This window comes from Pezoporus flaviventris, unplaced genomic scaffold (assembly GCF_033815535.1).
Source record: "Pezoporus flaviventris isolate CSIRO_AGI_PZ_B2104156 unplaced genomic scaffold, CSIRO_AGI_Pfla_v1 ptg000066l, whole genome shotgun sequence".
Taxonomy (NCBI): Eukaryota; Metazoa; Chordata; class Aves; order Psittaciformes; family Psittacidae; genus Pezoporus; species Pezoporus flaviventris.
In genome coordinates, this window is record NW_026892614.1 from 22,968,082 (window position 1) to 22,990,570 (window position 22,489).

General features: G+C 37.7%; 1 protein-coding gene and 1 long non-coding RNA gene across 3 annotated transcripts in view; both read left to right on the forward strand.

Annotated features, from left to right (window-relative positions):
• LOC133278595 (uncharacterized) overlaps positions 1-22,489 on the forward strand; it is a 398,225-nt gene that overhangs the window by 51,669 nt on the left and 324,067 nt on the right. The gene's annotated exons all lie outside the window — the stretch shown is intronic.
• Positions 1-22,489, forward strand: part of CCDC170 (coiled-coil domain containing 170) — a 32,054-nt gene that overhangs the window by 2,420 nt on the left and 7,145 nt on the right. For both annotated transcript variants that reach the window (XM_061471581.1, XM_061471580.1), the window contains exons 2-7: positions 803-1,059; positions 5,212-5,356; positions 7,145-7,330; positions 14,345-14,662; positions 20,260-20,460; positions 22,203-22,376. In XM_061471581.1, the coding sequence (XP_061327565.1) occupies positions 803-1,059; positions 5,212-5,356; positions 7,145-7,330; positions 14,345-14,662; positions 20,260-20,460; positions 22,203-22,376 (1,281 nt within the window). The remainder of the gene's footprint in view (positions 1-802; positions 1,060-5,211; positions 5,357-7,144; positions 7,331-14,344; positions 14,663-20,259; positions 20,461-22,202; positions 22,377-22,489) is intronic.

A 22,489-nucleotide genomic window follows, 5' to 3' on the forward strand; every position in this document is an offset into this window, starting at 1 on the left:
GTGTCCCTGGTGTGTCTGCCTCAAGCTCAGTCTTTCTGAAAAGCTTATAGCAGAAATAAGGCAGAAAATTGGTATTTTTAGCTAAAAGAGGGAGAGGAAAGTAAAAAACTCCACAAACTGTTGGGAAGTTCTAGCATCATCTCTGCAAGAGGTCCTTGACATTTGGTGGTGATGTCCCTCCTCCTACCCTTCCTTAAAAGGCTCTCTTGCTGTTTCTGTGTAAATCCAGCTGCATTTGATTGGATATTAGATCAAAAAATAACCGTGTGCCAAAGATAAGCCTACCACGTGTCTACAGCACAGATCTCCAAAAATTTGTTTGAATATGCTGCAAGCATCAACAGGCTCCACCCTCATACAACAGGATACTGTGCTGTTACAGCTCCCTCCAGGTATAGATTATCTCTGGAATTGTGCCCCGGAACTGGGAGGAGGCAGGCAGAAAAGGGGGAATAGTGGTGTCAATATTTAATGTAGATGCATAAGGTAGGTGAGTTAAGGTGGACTGTTTTAAATTTTGAATTTGTAAATAAATTTATCTGCAAGAGATTACCTTGAAAATTTGTATTACACAACAGCAGCACTTGCTTATACAAACCTCTCCTATTGCTTTTTTCCTAGGTATATGAAAATAAAGTTGTGTACCTCCACTCAATCCTGTAGGGAGAGAAGACTCTGAGTCTTTCATTCCAATGTGCTTCTTGTCATATTATTAAACTTGTAGTTCAGTCACATATTTCAATCTTGGCAAAATTCTTCTTTCTTTCTTTTTTTAATGACATTTCTTCTTTTCTATCTGTAGCTTCTTAAACTCAGGTCCAGAATGGTCTCTAAAGAAGCCTCTTTTCAAGAGCTGAAGTCTGAAGCTGAAAGCTACAAGGAAAACAATGCTAGACAGATGTCTCGCCTCCTGTCTTTGCAAGCCCGAATTCAGGAGATGGAAGAAGAAGTGTATGTGCTTGCCAGTTCTAAAAACCAGTCTGAGCTGAAAGCTCAGGTGGCATTAAAGGAAAACTTGGAGCTGAAGGAGGAGCTTCATGAGCAAAATGCCAAACTTAAGTAAGATTCATGTGAGATAAGAAACAATTTTTGTTTGGGATGACAGAATCGTGCTGTTGCCAGGACAGAAAAATACATTGGTGGACAGGCTTTATTGCAGATCTGAATTCAGTTACAGTGTCTTGCACAACCATTGTACCTGAAAGCGTGGAAGGTATTGGAACTTGAATTTTGGTTTGAGTTGTTAGCCCATAAATGGCGTTTTGCATTGAGGCAGACCTTGTGCCTTTCATAGCACACTCACAATGAGCAGTACCTGGAAATACTGTGTAGTGCCCTGGTCCAGCTTTATCAAATGGCATCTTTTGCAGATGTTTACTTGTCACTTAACATGCTGCGTGGGCTGTGCAGTGGTGAGCGACTGTGCTGCTGCATTGCTCTGGTCTATTTTCCCCTCTTCTGCGTCACAGCTGGAACCAGAACAGTGTCAAGTATATTTCTTCCTTAATGTAAACCTGTCCATTAGGAGCAGAGTAATAAAGAAAACATGGTGTAATTCCTAGCTGTTAGCATCCTGAAGGGAGCGTGTTAATGTTTGTTAACATTACTGTGCAGCTTTCAGTAATGTTAGCTTTCTCTGACTTCTGCTTACTTCTGGACATTGTGTGCATTTTTTATTTTTTTAAACATGTATACTGATTGCATAAAACTTTTATTAAAATATAGTATCCTTAACTATGCTGTTGTTAGCATAGTGTGTCAGAGCACTGATATGTCAGTTCTGCATAAATACTAATATTTCAGGTCTGTGGGATGGAGACTGATAACAATGTTAGTCACAAAGAAAACTGAGTGGTATAAAAATATTCTGAGCTCTAAAATTCCAAAATCAGTGTCAGTCATATTATATTGACACCTTGTATACTTCTATAATGGATTTTTTTCCACCATTACAAGGCTTATATCCATTTCTCTCTCGATACTGTCTATTTAACAGCAAGGTGAGTGTTTACCAGATGTCTGCATTTCCCAACTCAGTACTCTGCACAGCTCTTTCAGGCTTTGTACATTAGAAGTGGATAATGAAGTTATTTTAAAATCTAGAGAAATCCATTGCAGTGCACTTGTCTATTACCAGATGATTTGACAAAAGCCCTGCATGGAGAGTAATGATGTTGATCACCAAAGATTTTAGGTATGACCCAAATATAAGTGAGGAGATAGTTAAGCCAAGAAGTGTATTATGCATCCTAGCAACATAGAGAATATCACAGTCTCTGACATATGGTTAAGGTTCTTTAAAGTGCTACTTCTTGCAGTAAAATAAATAGCTTAATTTCCAGCTCTACAAATCCCAGGTCCAATTCACTGTGCACCTGGCAAAGAGTGCTGGCAAAAGGGAAAGAGAGGGTGAATGCACTCTGTTGGAAGGAACAAACATGTTGCACTGGCTGTAAATCCACAGTGTATGCTCTCAAAGGTTTTTCTCATCATCAGCTAATGGTTATATGTGCCACTTAATGCTAGTCAATATATGACTTAATGAGCTTTAGTCGCTTGGTCTGGCAAACGTAGTAGTACCTGGCACATGCCAAGTCCTGATTAGGTATTCAAGAAAGGCTTTCACTGAAAACCATTAATAAAAGGGAAGAGCAAGCCAGTAGGCATGAAATTCATGTTTACATCCTATACCTAGAGACATAGCAAAAAAAATGTTTAATGAATTGTGTGATTGGTTTCCAGGATTGTGTGATTGGTTTCAACACCTCTCCTGTTGAAAATAGTGCTTTTTTACTTAACAGGTCTATTGCCAAGGTATATTTAGAGCCTGAACTGTGAAAAGCTTTTTTTTTTTTTTGTCTCCCTTTCCTCCCTTTGTCTGTGCTCATTAGTTCTGAAGAGCTAGCAAAACTGTGAAAGTCCTGCCTTTCTACTTTTTTTGTACCTGATTCCCTATTTTCTAGGTGCTCACATCTTTATGGCCCTACTGAAGATAATTAGGTTATTTGTAGGGTTGTCAAGTATGTTCTTTGTACTTCAGATTGTTTATTTTTAGAAGGAGGCATGGTTCTGTGTGTGGTGTGCCTCAGTTTTTCAGAGCCACATAACAGCTTGCAGGGTTGGTGGTCAATCTTGTACAATATTCTAACATACAGGCATGCATGTTGGATGTTCTTGGAACCTTATAGCTTTTCACTTCCGACATACCCCTCATCAGGACAGCAGTTAAGTGGCATGTCACAGCTTAGTTTGGCTGGGACTACACAGGAGAGGAAGGTGCTCAGAGGTGAGGAAGCTGTGAGGCTCTTGTTTTCTGAGGGCCAGTGCCTGCTACAGAAGGCAGAGCTCTTTTGGCTCACCATGTGTGCCATGCAGTAGCACATGGAACTATCTTTGTCCTGTCAAGAGCAGTAATTGATGTTTTCCATTCCTCTCTGTTGTTATTCCACCTTCCTCCACTGGGCAGCATTGGAACAATTGTGCTGATCTTCCTCCTAAGGCAATAGCTTAATTTTTTTCATGGACCATCTCTTCTGCTCACTGTTCTATAGCTATTTAAAGTACTATGTATACACTCAATGTGCATTTTCTATAGGAGTCTCATGCTGCTTTTTGATTACGGAGTGATGCTCTGTTGACTGTTTGATTGCCAACCTAGAGAGTTAAAAATCAGATATGGAAAAGAATTAGTACAGAAATGACAAGCACACCCACCTTGAAAACTGACAATAATGCTATGTTCTTGATAAGCAAATGAGTTTCAATGAAATATTTGCTTCATGTGTTTGGTGATATCTCACATCTCTTTTTATTCTAGTGGTCAAATCTTTGTGAAGAACTTGCTTTAGAAAGTACCTTGTTTCTCAACTAGAAGCTCAGTAGTTTTGTCTCTTGCACTCTACCACTGATTACCTCTCTCATGGGTATTATCTGAGAGGTATTGGAGTTGATATCTGGGTTATCCTACTAGTCACTTTGAGCTTTGTTTGGCCTTTTTTGTTAACCTGTTTCTCTGTAGTTTTTCAGAATCAGAGAATCATAGAGTCAACTACATTGGAAAAGACCTTTCAGATTATCAATCCAACCTTTACCCCAGGATTACTAAGTCCATCACTAAACCATGTCACTGAGGGCCTCATCTGCACGGTGTTTGAATGCTTCCAGGGACAGCGATCTCACCACTTCCCTGGGCAGCCTGTTCCAATGCCTGATTACCTTTTCAGTGAAGAAATTTTTCCTAATATCCAGTCTAAACCTCTCCTGGCGCAGCTTGAAGTGATGCTCAGTGTTTCAGCATCATGAACAAGATTTTAATTTATATGTTTGCTACTCATGCAGACAGTGGCAATGCTTGTTTGCTGGGCTTGTCTTTGGTAACAGGAGGGATGTAACCACATTTTGCCAATGAGTTAAACTGACTGCTCTGTTATTTGGTTGTTCCTTCTTACAGAGCCTCTATAACCTGATACCTGCGGTTAAAGATGATAACATTATTTCATGTGGGATGTGTATCCCCATGATAGGCAACTTTTAAAGATGAAATTGATGACAAAGAGCTGCCTTTTCTTCATACTTTTGTCATAGTCCCTTGATATATTCTGTTTTGATCCATCCCTTTCATGGGCAGTGTTACACTGCACAAGTCTGTATGTACAGTGAAATAGTCTCCCCCATCTCTGCTTCTGCTCGTAAATTTCCCTTAGCAGGTACTCTGGATGTCCTACAATTCCATTAGTGTAGTTAGAGAGGCTTTTTCTTCCCCAGAGCTTGTTGATCAGCACTATCAGCTTCTTTAGAGAGGGGATGAGAAGTGCTGTTAGCATGTTTTTATTGTAATTTGCTCATTCTTTTCTCCCTTACTTTTTCCTAAGCTTTCACTTGTAGCCCCCATTTCTAATATATTGAAAGCACTTTTTATTGATTTCTCCTGGTTCTTGTGTTTTATTGAAATCCTGTGCTGAGAATTAGGTTGGGATCACAGAATATTCTTTAAAATGTTAATCAAAATCCAAAATGAAGAAATGTTTGCACATAAGGTAACAAATAAAATTACATGTCTTTAAATAACAGATACAGAGAATTATACTCAACTTTTAAAATTCATTTTGTGGTATGCAGAAGCTAGCAATAAACCTGGGATAATGTCTTTTGCCTGGAATTTTGTTTCAGAGAACATTCATACTGATGTCTGTGTTTTTTTTTTCTGTCCAGTAAATATTTGAAAGAGTGTGAAGAAAGCATGACTCAAACTTCTAAAATCAGCAGAAAGTATGAAGAGCTTCTTACAGAGCTTTCTGGATTATTGGACACAGACATTAAAGAAAAAGAGAAACCACAGGAACATTTAATGTCAAAGGTGATTATGTGTAGGCAAGGGTTTCAGTATAGCAATTTAATAAAAAAATATTTGGTTGTCAAAGAAATAAAGTGATGAAGACAGGAATCTTTGTACTAAATAATGATCTGCAGATAATGCTGTCATTTAAGACATTTTTTTTCACATCGGGCTGATTTTCAAAGGTGCTGAACACTAATAGACCTCAATGAACTCAGTCTTCTCTTATTTGTATAAATATCTTATCAGCCTGTGGTTCCCAAGTACAGCCCTGGTTAGATACTTGTTTGAAAGCTTTCCTGAAAACATTAACACTGGGAGTCTCTAGGTGATGTGCAAACTCCGCCACTAGATCTTAACACTTGTCTCAAGCCAACATACCATAAATAGAAACATCTGAAATGGCATACCCTAAGACAATCTTAACTATGCCCTGTAACAAAAAGCTATAAATTACTGTGTGGTGGTTTTGAGACTTAATCATAAAACTTTATTATTTATCTATCTTCGGAATACTTCTGAAGTTCCAAAAACTAAGCTTCCAGAAAGGAAAATTATTTTTATGCTCTTTTAACATTTATCAATGCTGCTGAAGGGCATTTTATCCCAATTTTATGCTTCCCCCCCCCCATGTTCTGCTATTCTTTGCTGTCCCTATTTTTCTGCATTTGAGAGCATACTAGGTGTTTTGGGAAATTCTGTTTCATTATATTCATGTTATTATAAGAGTTCTGTCTATAAGGAATTCCTTAATATACTAAGATTTTCTAAGTACATATCATAGTTATTTGAGTACTTGCCCTTACAATATTACAGGCACATTGAAATTGTATTAGGTGCTCTAATAAAACTTGTCTAGTTGTCATTAGAGGCAAAAATGTTTGTAAGCTGTAACTCTTACATGCTTTAAGTTAAGGAAATAACTGCAGTTTAAAAGAGAAAAGTATATGTTGGTGTCTTGTTTTAACAATATAGTAATAAATCTAGTTGGGAAATCTAGTTTGTGCTGAAAACTCTGTGCATTAGGAAACCTTAGTCACTCGTTTGTTTGGGGTCATGGCACTTCTATTTTTTCCACATCATGGTTTTCTTTAAGGCTGAATTGATCTGTCTTAGTCTTAACAAACATCTTGCCAGTAGGAGTTAGGGTACATTTTTTACCTTATGCACTCTCTGAAGTGCCCACATTCATTTATTCCACTTAGAAATAGTGTAATGTATCAAAACAGCCCTAGAATCCTCCTGGAAATGACTCCTTTTTCCAAGGGGTCAGCTGCTTAGAACAGCAAGCCACCAGGTATTTGGCCCTGTCCTTGAATATGCTTATGAGATAGCTGTTACTAACTCAAATCTCCCCATGCCAAAAAAGTTCCAAGCATAAATGCAGCTTTCAGTTCCTCATTCCAAATGAGAGGCATATAAATCTTAACAATCCAAACTGAAACTGTCTGCTTTTCACATGAAGTTAGCTACATGATCTGTTTTCATTTTCTCATCTGCTTCATGTCAAGTGCAGATATGTAATGACAGTAACTTTCCACCTGTTTAATAGATCATGCAGGTTGTGTGGGAGTAAATCTGAACTACATTACACTAAGTTGTGGGTTTCTGGTGGGAATATATTTCTCTTTTTCAATGTCTTTCTACTCTTTTTAGAAAGGAATAATAGAGCACAATTATAAATCTGACCTAGGGGTCACCAATAACACCATGCCTTTGTTGAGATGATGAGGAGCATGTGTACTGGGATGAATATATGTAGCTTTAGGTGCTTTAAAAAACTTACTAATATTTGAATTATTTCTCTAGGTCTCTGAAATATGTAAAGAAAATCTGACCCTAAAAGACCAGGTTGCTTCTCTTCAAGAAGCTATCAACATCCATGAGATGGAGTCCAAAGCTAGTAGAGAAACTATCATGAGGCTTGCTTCAGAAGTGACTAAGGAACAGAAAAAGGCAGCAGTATGCTATCAAGACATGGAAAAACTTAGTAAGGTACATAATTGCATGATGTGTATGTTTGGTTTTCAAATGTTTTCTCAAAATTTCAAATTAATTTTCAGTAAGAGTTGTATGAGAAAAAAAGCTTCTGAGAGACTTCTGGTGATTATGGTCTTTCCTAAAAAGGACATTTTTCAACAGTTATTCTCAACTTTTTAAAAGCTTCAAAATATATGGAGATTAAGCAATAACATTGTGTAAAATAAATCTGTTGTAGATTTGATGTCATCCAATGATGCTTGCAAATTTCTATTTTTGCTTCGTTCATATTACTTTAAACTTTTCTGTGCTTGCACAAACATGTAAATAAACACATGTTTATAGAGTTAATGAGTGAGTATATCTGAGTCATGAGCATGGAACAATGAAAACATGCTTTTTTATATATATGTGATATTTCAAGTTTTGTGAGGATTCTTTTATTCAGTTTCTCTAACAAATTCTAATGACAAATTGAAAAGAATTGATAGGACACAATTTTATTCTTTCTCTTAAGGAACTGGAAGTAAAGTGTCTTGACTTCCAGACACCCTAGATTATCTTTTTATTATTATGAAGTTGTATTTCAGAACTGTAAATACTCAGTTGGCTTGTACTCAAAATGTTGCAGGCAGTAGCATGGCTCTTGCAGGTAAGCACAGTTTTTCTGTGGGGAATCCATAGAGGAAATCTGTGCAGGAGGAATGATGCTGAAATTAGAATTCTAAGTTAAATTGTAAGTCAAGTATTCACCAAATTCACCTAGATATGATTTGGAAAGAAAAAGGATATGATTTAAGGATTTAATTGCTCCAGGAATGCTTGTCATTAGGGGTTTTTGTATACTGCAGAGGATGGATGAATAAAGTTCTGTTGCAGTTTTCCTTATAACTTTGTACTTTGAGTGATAACTGTGGGAAATGAGCAGTTTAATAAAAATGTAAGGAAAATTTCCCACAGGTACTAGAGCCAGGGTGGTTAAATCTGATGGCCAGAACTTTAAGAAAATAAGAAACGTAGACTGAGTTGTGTGTGACTGAGTTTGTAGAATTTTTTAACATAAAGGCAACCTTGTGCAAATAAGTTTTCAAATGTAATGCAACATTTTCCCCACACCCCTAGCATTACTTTTTTCCTGAACAGACCACCACCACCATACACTTGGGATGCAGTGTTCTGATTTGGCTGTAGGCAAAATACTTAGGTGATGAGGAACAGCTGAGAGTGTGCTCTGGAGAAGAACAAATTTGTTGTGAAGAAGATAAATGTTAAGTACTACAAGGGTCACAAATTTTACTTACTGCTGAAAATATTTCTTACCAAGCTGTGCAAAAATTTCTCAGATTCAAAGGGGAGTAAGTGAAAACCTGCACCAAAAAGTTAAACAAGTCATTTTTGAGAACATTTTTTTTCTCATACTTCACTTCAGACACAGGTGTGTGAGTAAGAACAGAGAGTATTTTGCTCACTAAGTAAGCTGGAGTCAGGAGACGTTTTAAACCAAGACGAGAGCTTCAACTGTGACTTGTTTTGCAAGTTTGCTCTGACTGTCAAAACATTTCCAGAGTTGAGCTAGTCTTATGAAAAATATTTTCCTATCTTGCATATGCCAAATACATAATTTATTTAACACCATTTTACAGAAATGTCATACTAAATTATTAGTACTGCCTTTCAAATGAAATGTGTGCCATCAGTGCCTATCTAGAATCTGTAGATTTCTCTGTTGCTGTTTCAGCTACTTAAATTTACAGATACTGAGTAAACCTCTTGTGAAGATTTTGTATTCATAGAAGCATATTCAAAAATTCAGTATTGTAAAAGTAAGTAAAAAACCAAAAAATGCTTTAATTCCACATATGTAAAAGAGGGTATATGGCATCCCCTGTTACCCTGGTGGATTTATTACTACGTTACAGGAATGGCATCAGTGGGATAAAGTCAGTTTGACTTTGTCGTTTGACTTTGTTGTATACTTTGCTGCACAGTTTTAGCACATGAACTGTTGTGACATGTTCATCTGTGAAGGTAAAAAGCAGAGATCCATACTATTCCTGTACCAGAAGAAGCAGATGCAGAGGTGTGTTTCTGGACTGTTTTCTGGGCTTTAATTAATGGAATTGCCTGCAGCAGAGTTTACCCAGCACAGACCAAGTACAAGTGACTCTTGCCATCATTTGCCTGAAGCTTCCAGGGCCAAACATGTTGGCCATCTTCTGTATTACAGATTGAGATGGCAGCCTGTTTCCCCAGTTTTCTCTCAAAATTTTTCCTGAGTATAGAGGCCATCCCACAGTTTTGTCAGCCTTCTCCAGCAGGCCTCAGTCACCACGCTGTTCCCTGCCACCTCTGAATCATTTTTTTCTGGCCAGGTAGCTCTTCACTCCTGCTCCTTTGGATTTCTGTGAACTTTCTTTCTTGACCACATGCCTTTCTTTATGTCTAGGGTGGAGGCAGCTGTCTAAAGGTCTCCTAAACAGATTGTAGATTCTGAAATTCTCAATGAAGAAAATGAAAGCCAGTTGGTTATGTTTTAAGATTAGTAAGTGGGGGTAATTCCCTTTAGTCTCCTTTAGTGTATTTGATGCTTGAGCATTTGTTGCAGTTAGCTGGTTTTCATTTGAAGAACATTGACAAGTGAATGATAGTTTCACCTGTTCCCCTCTCAGCCTCACTGCATCACAGTAATGAACAGCAAAGAACAGAAACCAATGCAGTCTCAAAAGTCATATAAGTATCAAAAGCAAGCCACCAAGCTGTTTCATTGTAATATACTTTCTGTTAGCATTCTAAACGTCTCAGCTTTCTGACCAAATATTGCAAGAGCTTGCTTCTGGAATTCTGCAAATACTTTGCATACCTTTATTCTGGCAGTGCTGGGTATCAAATTTGCATTTGATATAAAAATAACTTTTGAATGCTGCTCAGTTTTCTAGACTCAGAATCAGAATACCTGTTCTTTCTTTCTGTATGTCCAGATAGTGATTAATAAGTGATTGATAAGTGATAATCATAATTACAGAATTATAACATTCTTTAAGTGTGTAGAGGCCATCACACTGTTCTGGCAGTCTTCTTCAGCAAGCTTCAGCCACCACAACGTACCCTGCCACATTTGAGAAAGCAGGTCCTTAAAAAACATTGTATTTATTTGCTCTAGCCAAGTTTCTTTCCAGTATTCCTAACTAATAGCCAGTCAAAACCTTTTGAGGTGCAACTTGAGGCCATTTCCTCTTCTTATTGCTTGTTACTTGGGAGAAGAGACTGACCCCCACCTCACTACAACCTCCTTTTGGGTAGTGGCAGTGAGTGATAAGGTCTCCCCCGAGCCTCCTTTTCCCCAGGCTAAACAACCCAGTTTCCCCAGCTACTCCTCGTAAGACTTGTGCTCAAGACCTTTCACGACTTCATTACTCTTCTTTGGATGTGTTCCAGCACCTCAGTGTCTTGTTGTGAGGGGCCCAAACCAACATCGTATTTGAGGTGCAGCCTCACCTGCACTGAGCACAGGAGGACAATCACTTCTCTAGTGCTGAACAGACACACTATTTCTGGTTGAGAAGAAGCTCAACATGACCCAGCGTATGCGCTTGCAGCCCAGAAAGCCATCTTGTATCCTGGGCTGCATCGAAAGAAACATGTCCAGCAAGTCAAGGGAGGTGATTTTCCACTTCTACTCTACTCTCATGAGACCCCACCTGGAGTACTGCATCCAGCTCTGAGGCCCCCGATATAAGTGGGATCTAGACCTGCTGGAGAGAGTGCAGAGGAGGGCCACAGATGATCAGAGGGCTGGAGCACCTCTGCTATGGAGACAGGCTGAGAGAGCTGGGGTTGATCAGCCTGGAGAAGGCTTCAGGGAGACTTTAGAGCTGCCTCCTAGTACCTAAAGGGAGTCTACAGGAAATCTGGAGAGGGACTTTTTACAAGGGCATGTAGGTATGGGATAAGGGGGAATGGCTTTAACCTAAAAGAAAGCAGATTTAGGTTAGATATTAGGAAAAAATTCTTTCCTATGAGGATGGTGAGACACTGGACAGTTTGCCCAAGAGAAGTTGTGGATACCCCATCCCTGGCAGTGTTCAAGGCCAGGCTGGATGGGGCTTTGAGCAACCTGGTCTATTGGAAGATGTCCCTGCCCATGGCAAGGGGGTTGGAACTAGATGATCTTTAATGTCCCTTCCAACCCAAACCATTCTATGATTGTATGTATTATTATATAAAAGACCTTATCACTTCTTTTTTCATCTTTCATTTGCTTGCCTCTTTAATGCGGTCATCTCCCTCATTTTGTTTTGGAGTGTTAAATACAGCCCTCTTAGCCATCCCTTATTAAAGACTCCTCTCTGCTTAAAAGACAGAAGTAATTTTCCTCACCTGTTACAGCTTAAACACATTTTCTGTTAACACAGCTGTCCTAATATTGAACACATAATTTCTCATGAAAGAGGCCTTGCCAACATCCTGTGTAATGTTCCGGTTACTTCTATATCTTCTCTAGTCTAGAGCAGGTAGGGTGCCAGCAGGTGATCGTACAAGATGCATACCAAAACCTTCATATAATTCAGAGCTGTGGGACTTTTGCCATAAATGTTGAGGAATGAAGGAAAAAACATGAACTGTCATGGTTTCACCCTCTCAGTCTTCTGTGGTGGAAGTTGTTTGCTTGCATTGATCACTTAGGCTCTTGGGTTTGCTTCTTGTTGGGACGCCATCTTTACATGTCACAGTCTCTAAATTTCTGGGAACTGTTCAATGATGCGGGTCTAGCTCTTTTGATTCAACTGTGTTTGTTTGCAGATGTTCATAATTTGAAACAAGATTATATAATTAGGTAAACTCCCTGGTACTTGCAACTACTCTTGCACAGCCTTTTTGAAAGGAAAAATGCACACTGCTGAAAACTGTAATTGAAATGAATGACTCTTTCTTCTTTGCTGTAATTACCATAATGTAATTCTGAGCACAGGTGGGAAATTGCTATTAATAGGACCAGTTTAGAATTTAAAAGGAGAAAATGGCAAGGAATCATGCCAAAATTTGTTCCCAAGAGAGTTCTGCAATTACTTTAGAAAGGGTTAGTAACGAATAATTTCCTAAATGGCAGGGTTTGTTTTGGTTCATTTTCACTTATGTGTTTGCATGTTTGCCTTTTTGAAGCTATTTTAAAAATCTAGTATTTTTAGTATTGTATATTTATATTTCATTTCCAAATGTACCACCCAAACTCCTTTTTTGTCCACCCTCACTGTTGATCTACATAAATACTCCCAGATTTACTACTTGATTGCCATGTATGCCATCAATACAAATGACTCACTATGCTACACAGCAAGCACATGTAGACCCTGAGAGATTGCCAATTGGTCACCATATTCACAATTGCACTGGGAACAATTCTTTAACACCAGTGTACTCAATCTTATTTCTTATCAATCCACTTACTGAGACACTGCTAAACAACTGCAGCTTTCAGAGAAATTCAATGGCTCTTTATAAATATGAGCTCCTCTGGCATAATTTTGTGTCTTGTGTGAGGTAATATTCTTTCCCGTTTGTTCCTAGCAATCAGGTAATAGCCTGAAGAATGAAGACAGTCTTTGCTGTAGTATTAGTTGCTTTCACCACAAATTTTATTCTTGCATATGAATGTGTAAGCACTCTTATTATTGGTTTTGTGGGGAAAGGAAAGAAGTTCACAAGTTGACTGCATGAGAGAGATTTTTTTTTTATGTTTACATGAGTTATTTTTCTTTAACTTTTCTACCATCATTTGCTTTTGTATCATGTGCTAGGATACACAGTTCTGTCTGTCTGCTCTGCCCTGTTTGGTCAATATTTCATATGCAACTGATGTAGATATATATGTGCTGGCTATTGTTTTTTTCTTTCCAAATGGAGTCTTGATTCATCAGAAGGTTTTAAAACCTCTGAGCTTAGGAAAAGAGGATCATGGGTGTCAGGTGTTTTCCTGATGAGGACAATATTGTTTTTGAGTGTATTACTTCTGAAATGCAGGAGACTGACTTAAAAAAAACCACCAACTTACAAGGATACTAGGTAGAGACACCATCCCATTAGTCCTTCCCCAGTTGGCTTTTGCACACTGACAGTCCAGCTGACCAGCAGATGGGGGATGTTGTAGGCTCTGTAGGAAGACACGTAGCTCTTCACTGACTTTCTGCTATTCAACTCGGGCAAATTCAACCTTATGGTAATAGGGATTTTACTTTCTTCAGAAGATGACGTAGGTCTGAATAATTCCATTTTTGAAATTTTTTCCAAGTGTTTCACAATTTAAGGATATCTTCTTTGAGGTGAAATTGGTATTTGAGCACTTGCACCCTCTTTTAGGCTGTCTTTAACATCATGATTGTTTTTTTTTTTTGGCCTCTCAGTCTCCATTTCTGTGTATAAATAATCTCAGGAGTTTTTGTCACATTCAGGTAAACTAATCTCTGAGATCACCTCTAATTCTTCTGTATTCAGTGAGCTCATTTGTGTTCTTTTGGTCAGCTATGAATTAGTCAGGCAGTTGGACTAGGTGATCATTGTAGGCCTATTCCAACTGAAAAATCCTATCCTATCCTATCCTATCCTATCCTATCCTATCCTATCCTATCCTATCCTATCCTATCCTATCCTATCCTATCCCTTCTGAGTTGTAGTACTTTATTTGCATTGCATCTTGTTCACCATTTGTTCTCTAAATCATATTATCTGAATGAAAAAATAAGATAGTAGTAGTTTTACAATAAAAACTTATTTTGTGTTTACCTGAAAATTTTACTCACGTATTCATTCTTGCAGGCCACAGCAAGGGGTTAGTCTATAGTGTGATTACAGTAGGCTTTGGGCTTTCATTAGTTTCAGTAGGAGTTCTCCTATGAAGCCCTGAGGCTGACCCATATGACCAGCATGGGTCTAAATTTCTCTGTCTACAGTACCTGCTTCTGAGTTATTCCCTGCTTTTATGGAGGGGGTTATAACAAATTTTAAAACACTGGTTTAACCTTTCATGTATTTTAGGATCTTGACAGTGCTATAACAGGGAGACAGAGTTTGGAGATGGAGATCAGAAACCTCCAAGATAAACTGACTGCTAACCAGAAAGCTTTAGATGCCTCAAAGTGGGAATTGCACAATCTGAAGAAATCTTCTAATGAGCTGGATGGAATCTTGAAGAGCAGCAGAGAAGAGGCCAGGACTGCTCAGAGCTCTTTGATGTCTTTTAAAGAGCAAATTGCTACCCTACTCAGTGGTGGATCTGCAGCAGTTAAACCTTCAGAGAAGTCCATTTTGGAGAGGATCCAAGAAATAAATTGCAAAGAGGAGAGCAAAGAAATAGTAAGTTAGCAACTGGTGTACTCACCCAACTTGTGTATTTATTCTGTTTGGATCCTATTTAATTTTATTAATCTGTTAAAATGTTGGTTCCTTCAGTGCAGATTTTTGAATTACAGAAATCTTTAATTTTTGTTGTCTATTGATTTGAGATAATAGGTGAAAAACATCTATGTTTTATTAGATAGAAAGGAGTCAGAAATGAAATGAAATGAATAATAGATACTGCCAACAAGAAAAGACACAATAGTGACTTCAAGGACCGACTTGTTTCTCAAATTTGATACAATTGATGAGTTGCCCCAGGCATCTTCTTTCTCTTCAATCCTGAAAACCTGCACCTAAAAAGAAAAAAGTACTTTTACATTTAAACATTGTTGAAACCATAGCTGTTCACCATACAGGAGAAAGGCAAAAGGAAGGCAGGTGGGTATTCTAATGCTTTGGCTCTAGGCATTCGGGCTTGTAGTGTTTGCAAAGATGTGTTTGCGTGTACAGGTAGAGAATGGACAGCTCAGGAGGAAGGCAAGCCAAAATGCAGTCTGACCAATGTCAGAATTCTGACACTGCACTGCACTTTCTCAAATGGGTATATATTAATTTTGTCAGTAAACCCTATTATGCAATTAAAAGTCACCCACTAAATCAAAAGTTGTTTTCACTGAGTCACCGAAAAACAATTTCTTTCTCCTTTACAGATTTTAAGATTCTAGCATCTCCTGCTGATGTGATAGTTTTTTATGTTAGCAAATGTTTTTTATTTTCTGTGCAAGAAGAAATAACTCTTGAAAATATCCTTGTGCAATTTGATTAGATATTTTATTAAAAAATACAAACCAGCTCCCCTATACCTTAGTTTGAGAGTCAGTATGCCAGATTTCAATGAAAGCAAGCTTTGTGAAATTTCTTGATATTTGAAAGAGATCCACTGAAGTAGAAGTGTGTCAGGAACTTTTTAATATGGAAGCTCTTTACATATGGTTTTGCTATATGTCAGGGACTGTTGTTTCCATAAGCAAAATGCTTTCAAATTGAAATCTAATAAGAATTTTATGTGCATTTGTGTTTGCACTGTTTGGTGTTTTGGCATATAATACACTCTGTTGAGATGTTGATTATGTTGAAGACTGCTGAGGACTGCTGAGAAGGGGAAATTTAAGTAGCTATTGACTAAAAAGGTTTTGCTTCTGGGAATACTTTCAGGTGACCTGCTGCTTTTGTAAGATTCAGTTGCAGCTAAGTCTGCATACCATATTGAGCAGCTGTTAGTCTTTTTATGGATATACTGCAGTACATGCATAGTGTGTGGTACTTATTTCAGTTCTTATTGTTCCTGATTTTGTTCCTTAATATTAGCTTATATTCTGGGTTGCCCATCCTGCAGATGGGTAGTATTGGGAGGATTGGTCTTTATTTTGTTGCAGTTATGGACTTTTTCAGCTGCTTGAGAAGAACTTGTCTTGTTCTCCAAGTAATAGCATTGATTTAAAAAGTTGTGTTCTGTGAGAGAGCTACTGTAAAACATACACTAATCAACAGATCCTTTTCTAAACAGCTGTGATTATTCTTATTTTAGAGGTAAAGAGACTAGTGTTCAGAAAACCAGGTATTCCTCCATAGCCGTATTAAAATTCATTTATTTGCTATAACCTGCTTCTCCTTCCACTGAAAGACCTGTTAACTTTTGCAATGGAAAATAACATTTTTTTTTGGGTGTGAGTGTGCGTGTCTGAGGATGAAGATAGATTTAGTTTTCAGTATTATTGCTATCAAAATTAAATTTATGTGCTAAAAGAAAGTCTTTATTACAAGACAGGGCAATTATCAACTGCAATCTGCTGCTGCCTAAATCTGTGCTTTGGAACAAAGATGCTGGTCTAACAGTTTCCACCTTTTTTTGATTTATTTTTATATAATAAAGGAGCTATGTCAGGTAGGTCTAGCATAGCATTCTGCCTCTGCTAGCAAATACAGCAATCACCTGCTATGCTTCTAGCAATGCTAACCCAAAATGCTAATTCTTCCTTAAAAAAAAATAAAAGAAAATAATCGTAGCTCAGTTTCCTAAATGATAAATGTTAACTTTAAACTTAATATTGTTTGGTGATTTTGTTCATTGAAGCTGAATGGTGAAACTTTGTTGATCACTGTATTTGCTAAGTATGTTAAGTGATGAAGCTTTAATGTTTTACTGCTCTGTCTCATTTTGAAAAATATTTGCATGGCTCCAAAGGGAATTTTGTTACTAAAGCAATGTTGGCATCTATTCTCAGAAGAGTTTCTGTATTAAGATTAGGGGCTTTGAAATAACTAAGCTAAAATGCCAGTATTATGCATCTGTGAATCCGTTTCTAGTAGAGCATAGACTTTGTCATCAAAAAGCTGTTTTGCATTGAGCTAATTTCCCTTCTGCTAATCAGAACTAAAAAAACACAAACCCACTTCAACATATTCTGAGGTTCTATTTATAAGGAATATACATGCTGGTATATATTTGTAAATCAGATTCCTATTGCATCTCTGAGTGATTTTTTTTTTCCAGGATTTGGATGCAACATCAGTGTTAGGATATGTATGCTTTACTATCAATCAATCAAGAAAAAGATTAATTGTCTTCAGATAGGATTTCTTCCTTAGATAGATCTTTCAGAAAACTGAGCAACCTTAAGTAAAAGACGTACACAAGTGAGTCAAAAAACATCTTGGCAGGGTTAATCAGCCTGTAGTATTGCTGGTGCCCAAGCCAGCTTGTTTCAAAACAGTCCCTTTGTGGCTGAAATCCAGCAGCGATGCCAGGACAGCTAGGGTTACGAATCCAGCAGCTGGCTGCCTTGCTGTTGGAAATTAAACATGTGCTAATGAATGTGTTAATGTGTAACAGGAAGGGGGTTACAATTAGGTCTTCTCTTTCCCTGAGTAAAGATTGTATGGTTTCTGTCAGGACATTCTGCAGACAGCTTGCCTTTGCAATTTAGGTATGTGGGATCTGGAAAAGAGTGCAAGAGTATGGGAGAAAGAGAATCCTCTCTGAGTGTTTTGATGTCTTCTCTAAACAGGTTTTGGTTTATAATTTTTAAATCATCGTTGCATCTCCTCTGGGAATTTTGTACAGAGGACTGCATACTAGATGAACTGACAAAATGTTCATCTTTACATCCAAACCTGGGCAGATATGTCTGGTTCACCTCTGCACATGCACCTGTCAGAATAAGCTGTGAAAAATATTTCAAAAGGCCTTTGAGAAAATAATTCACTGCAACTGCTGTAGTCATATTTTCTATGAAACTGCTATAGTCAGAATTTCTGTGAAATCTGAAATGCTCTTGAAGATTATGTCTCCTAATAACAATGATTTTGGTATCTGAAGGGCATTTGAGTTAGTTGTAGTGTGTACACTAGCCCTTAGCATTAACATTAAAAAAATAAATCACATCTACTCTCACAATGTCCAGTGACAGGTATTCTACTTCAGGGTTGAGTAAATGCTTTGTATCAGTGTCCTAATGGTCTTTTCAGCAGTTATTGTAAGACGTGTATCATTGGAATATGTTTGGACAGCTCTTGGGTATGTTGGTCATTTATCATTTGTAACATAGTGGAAGGATTCACAGGCACCTGGAGTCCAAGGCAAGCAAATGTTCTCAGTTCATACAGAGCATGGTCCTGGTTATGAGGGTCAGGTTCAGGTCCTTTCTGTTTGACAAGTTTTGTTGCAGACCTGTGGCAGCACCTAAAATTCATATAGCTTAAAGTGTTTGTTTCTCTTAACTACCTGCAGCTGATTGTACATTGCCTTAATTTTATCAGGTTTTGTCATTGCATATTGATGTACAGACTCTTAATGCAAAATTGACTAGGCTACACTACTAAAAGCTTATTATGAGAGAAAAAGGTCAGCAAGATTTTAGTGAGGGTTATTTAGTTGCAGCAGGGTGGTGTTGAAGGGAGGACCTGCCTCTGGAAAAGAGCATTCGCAGCTTCTTATAATACAAGAAATAAAAGGTGTTAGTTCATCTGCTAGCCATATTAAAACAAAAAGCAGGCAGTGTTTGTTTGCAGGCTGGCTGATCAAACTGCACAAGTCATAGGCACAGAAAATCATGGGGGTGAGTACTGCAGGACCAAAAATGCAGCCTTTGTAAGTCTTTGGATACAGGTATGGATGGATAATAACAGTGCAACTCTGTTTTAGGAAATCCATAAGCTCTTGATTGTCCCTTAGCCAAGGATGAAGGATATTCCAGGATGCTCTGGAAGATAAACTGACAGTCTGGTGGTTTTGTGGTCTCACCTCCTGTGGTATGATGCCTCACCTTCTCATGTTTATGGATCTTTAAAGCCTGTCAAAGACCCATGCGGCTGGGCTGTTCCCAGGGCTGCTTTGCAGCCTGGTAAAGGGACTCTGGGCTCTCTGGCAGCAGCACAAGACTTGTGGATTACTGAAGGTTTTTTATTTCTTTTTTTTTTCTTTCCCCTGCTGAGAGATATATCATGCAGAAAAGCACAAAATATGTGTGTTCTTGCAGCATTATTATTGTTCAGTGTTTCTACCACTGTGTGAGCAGCAGTAATCTCTCAGTGTTTTTTTAGGCGGACTGGGTGCAAACTATTGTTCATATTTAATTGCAGTCTAAGTGGGAAACTTTTTTTGCCATTAAAATTAATGGGAGTTTTGTATGCCTATTGTTTATTTTATTAACAGGAGGCAAACAGATGTGTAAAATGAAGAGACTGCATGGAGATGAGTGTTTGAACACTGAGTTACAAATGCAACGTAATTAATTGCATAACCCAATAATTATGTGACAGTAAGAAGAGGAGAAAGGGGAAAGAGGGAAGGAAGCAAGCAACTTTTTTGATAGAATTGTCTTTCAGAATTCGCTAATCATATGCTTTAAAGCATTTAATTTAGAAATAGTTTACAATTTAACAACCATGGCATTATGTGTAGGTGTTGCAAAGTTAACACTGTAGAGCTAGAAATGTTTTCAGACATTAGTTGTGAATCTAGTTTTGTGTTGTGGGATTTTATCCTTTAGCCTTGGGCTCTTGCTAGATTACAGAAATTAATATTAATGTATTTTTTTTTTCTGGCAAAATCTTTCAGTTAAACATCCCTTAACAGTTAATGACTCCTCTGAGACTTAGTTATCCATATCTACAGTCTACCTACATACTGCATATATTTTCTAAACCACTTAACTGTTTTTTTCCATTCAGCTCCTAGATAGACTAATGATTTTATTGGCTTATTTTGAAGAGTGTTAGTTGACTGCCAGGTGTGCCTGTTTTGCTATCATCTCTGGAAAGTTTGTGTATAAATTAGCTTGTATTATCTTTTTATGGATATTAGACCCTTTTAGTCAGTTGTCTTAAGTGTGTTTTTTGAGGTTCACTTTTGGGTGTCTCACATGTTATCACTTCTGCCATTTTCTCCTTGCTGTTACAGCAGATTTAAATGCTTGCATTTTAAATGCTTGTATTTTAAAGACAGGTATTTTACCCTCTTTTTAACAATTTGAAGATGCATCTTTCATATCTTTCTAACCTTTCCATACTTACCTAGCTGCATATATTTTGTTGGTTTCCTTACTCCCTAGGTGGTATCTCAGCTTGAAACCCAAATAGCTAAATTGACTGAAGCTCTGGAAAATCAAACCAGATTGTACCAAGAAGCTATGGAGCAGAGCCGGAAAGCTGAGAAACGTTCTGAGACTTTCCAGGATCAACTGAAACACTTGGAAGAGGAATTACTCTCTGTAGATCTGATGCAGGATGGCTTGAAGCTTGAGAAACAAAAAGTAGTTGCATGCATTATTTTCTTTGACACAAAAGTCACTAAAGACAGAGACACAGCTAATTGCATTGCATTGATCTGCAGGAATATTACTCAAAGTACTGCAAGTAATATGAATTAGCAAAGTCAGGCATCATGTAGGGTGTATAATATCTTTTTTTTAACCAGCAGTTTTAGTTAGAAAAGTAGCTAAGCTTCTGAGTTCAAAGTTCATTTAAATGTGAAAAAATCCCAACTGGATTAAAAGAAGTTTCTGTGAAGATATCAGAGGTCCTCCAAAGTTCCTCTGATCTCAAAGCTTTTTCTGATGTCTCAGTTTTTGTCTAATATATCATCTGGCCTGCACTCTTTCAAGGTCTTTCAATCCTTGATTCTTTTATATCCTTAGACTATCAAGACTACCAGGATTTTTTTACTAATTGTAAGAATCAACACACTGTTAGTCTGTAACACATCCACATACCAAGACTGTGAAAATGACATAGTACCTGGAAAGCTAAACCAGCAGTCCCATATAGCGAAGAAAGACAAAGTTGTAGCATGTTACCAGGCCAAGATCAATGCTTAGAAAGTTGAATTTTCAAAGAACCAACAATTTGGTGCTGGCTGTTTTGCATTTGTCTATAATACAATTACTTTTATGAATGAAACACCCACCACATCGGAAGCAAATCAGAAAATGGAGCTGATCCTTCCCTTCTGCCCCCTCTGTAAAGAAAGTGTGATCCTGGCTTCTTAATTTCTCACTAGATTTTGCTGCAATAGAGAAATTTTTGTAATGATTTTTTTTTTTCTGTTAATGAACAACCTTAGTGCTTTCTTCTTCTGCTGCTGTTTTTAACTTTTTGAACCAGAAGCATAATGAAGCAGAAAAGAGATTCTCGCTATTTTTTTTTTGTCTTGGGCTCTAGCAACAATTATGGAAATAGTTTGTAGTGTTGTTTTTTTGATTATGGGCTGCAACAAAAGTAGGCAAACATAATTCTTAGTGAGAAAGACAGCTTTGGGTTTTGCAAAAGAGGCTAATTGAGACCAGGGAATGAATATAATTTTTAAAGAGCTAGTAGGGCAGGACAAAATAAGGAAAAAAACAGATTAAATAGTATTTTATATCTGTATGTATTCACATCAGTAAACCAAATGGAGATGCAATTAAAATAATCTCTAAAGCAATTTGAAAACCATTAACTGTTATCTTTAAAACTTGATATTCCAAAGAAGGGCAAAAGACTGACCATGTTGACATTCCTGTGTCTCCTCAGACTACATTGTATCTCACCCATGGCATCCCTGGTGCCAGTTTTATCTGTTTTAATGCTCACAGCAGTGAGCAGCCACAGCACTTGTAACTGGTTAGGATGTGCCTGTCCTTAAAAACTTCCCCCTGCCAATGGCCATGTACAGCATCAGAGCCACAGACAGGAACTGGAGCCAAAAGCAGACACACATACCTAGTGCTCTTACTGCAGAGGAGCAAAAAAAAGAATCTGGTCTTGCTAACAACATAAATACAGTAGGTCCGGGGATTTATGAACAAAATAATTGTTGACTAAAAAAGGAAAAATGGAGAATTTGCAGTTGTGTTGGGAGTGTGTACTATAAACATACCATTTCAGCATCCTATTTCTTGTGGATAGTAGACTTAGCTATAGTTGGTTGCTACTGTAAGGGGAACTGCTTTTAAATTGTACTTCAGGACTTTTAATGAAGTTATTCTTTTACCCACTTTTCCACATCTTATCTTAGTACCTGAAATTTCTGGAACAACTTAATGAGAAGATGAAGCTGGATAGCCTAGCAGCAGAAGTTGGATTTGATATGAATGTGGACACAATTCTAGCCCGGGTAGAACAGTTAGTGAAACTGGAAGGTGATGCAGTGATTGAAAACAAGACTATGGCGTATAGCCTAAGAAGGAAGGTAAGCAAAAAAGGCATGTTATTACTGTTTGTTTCAAAGATAAGCATTGTTACGGTTATATTTTTATGGTGGCTTGCTAGAGGAAGTAGGTTGGTGTTTCATGTATGTACAAG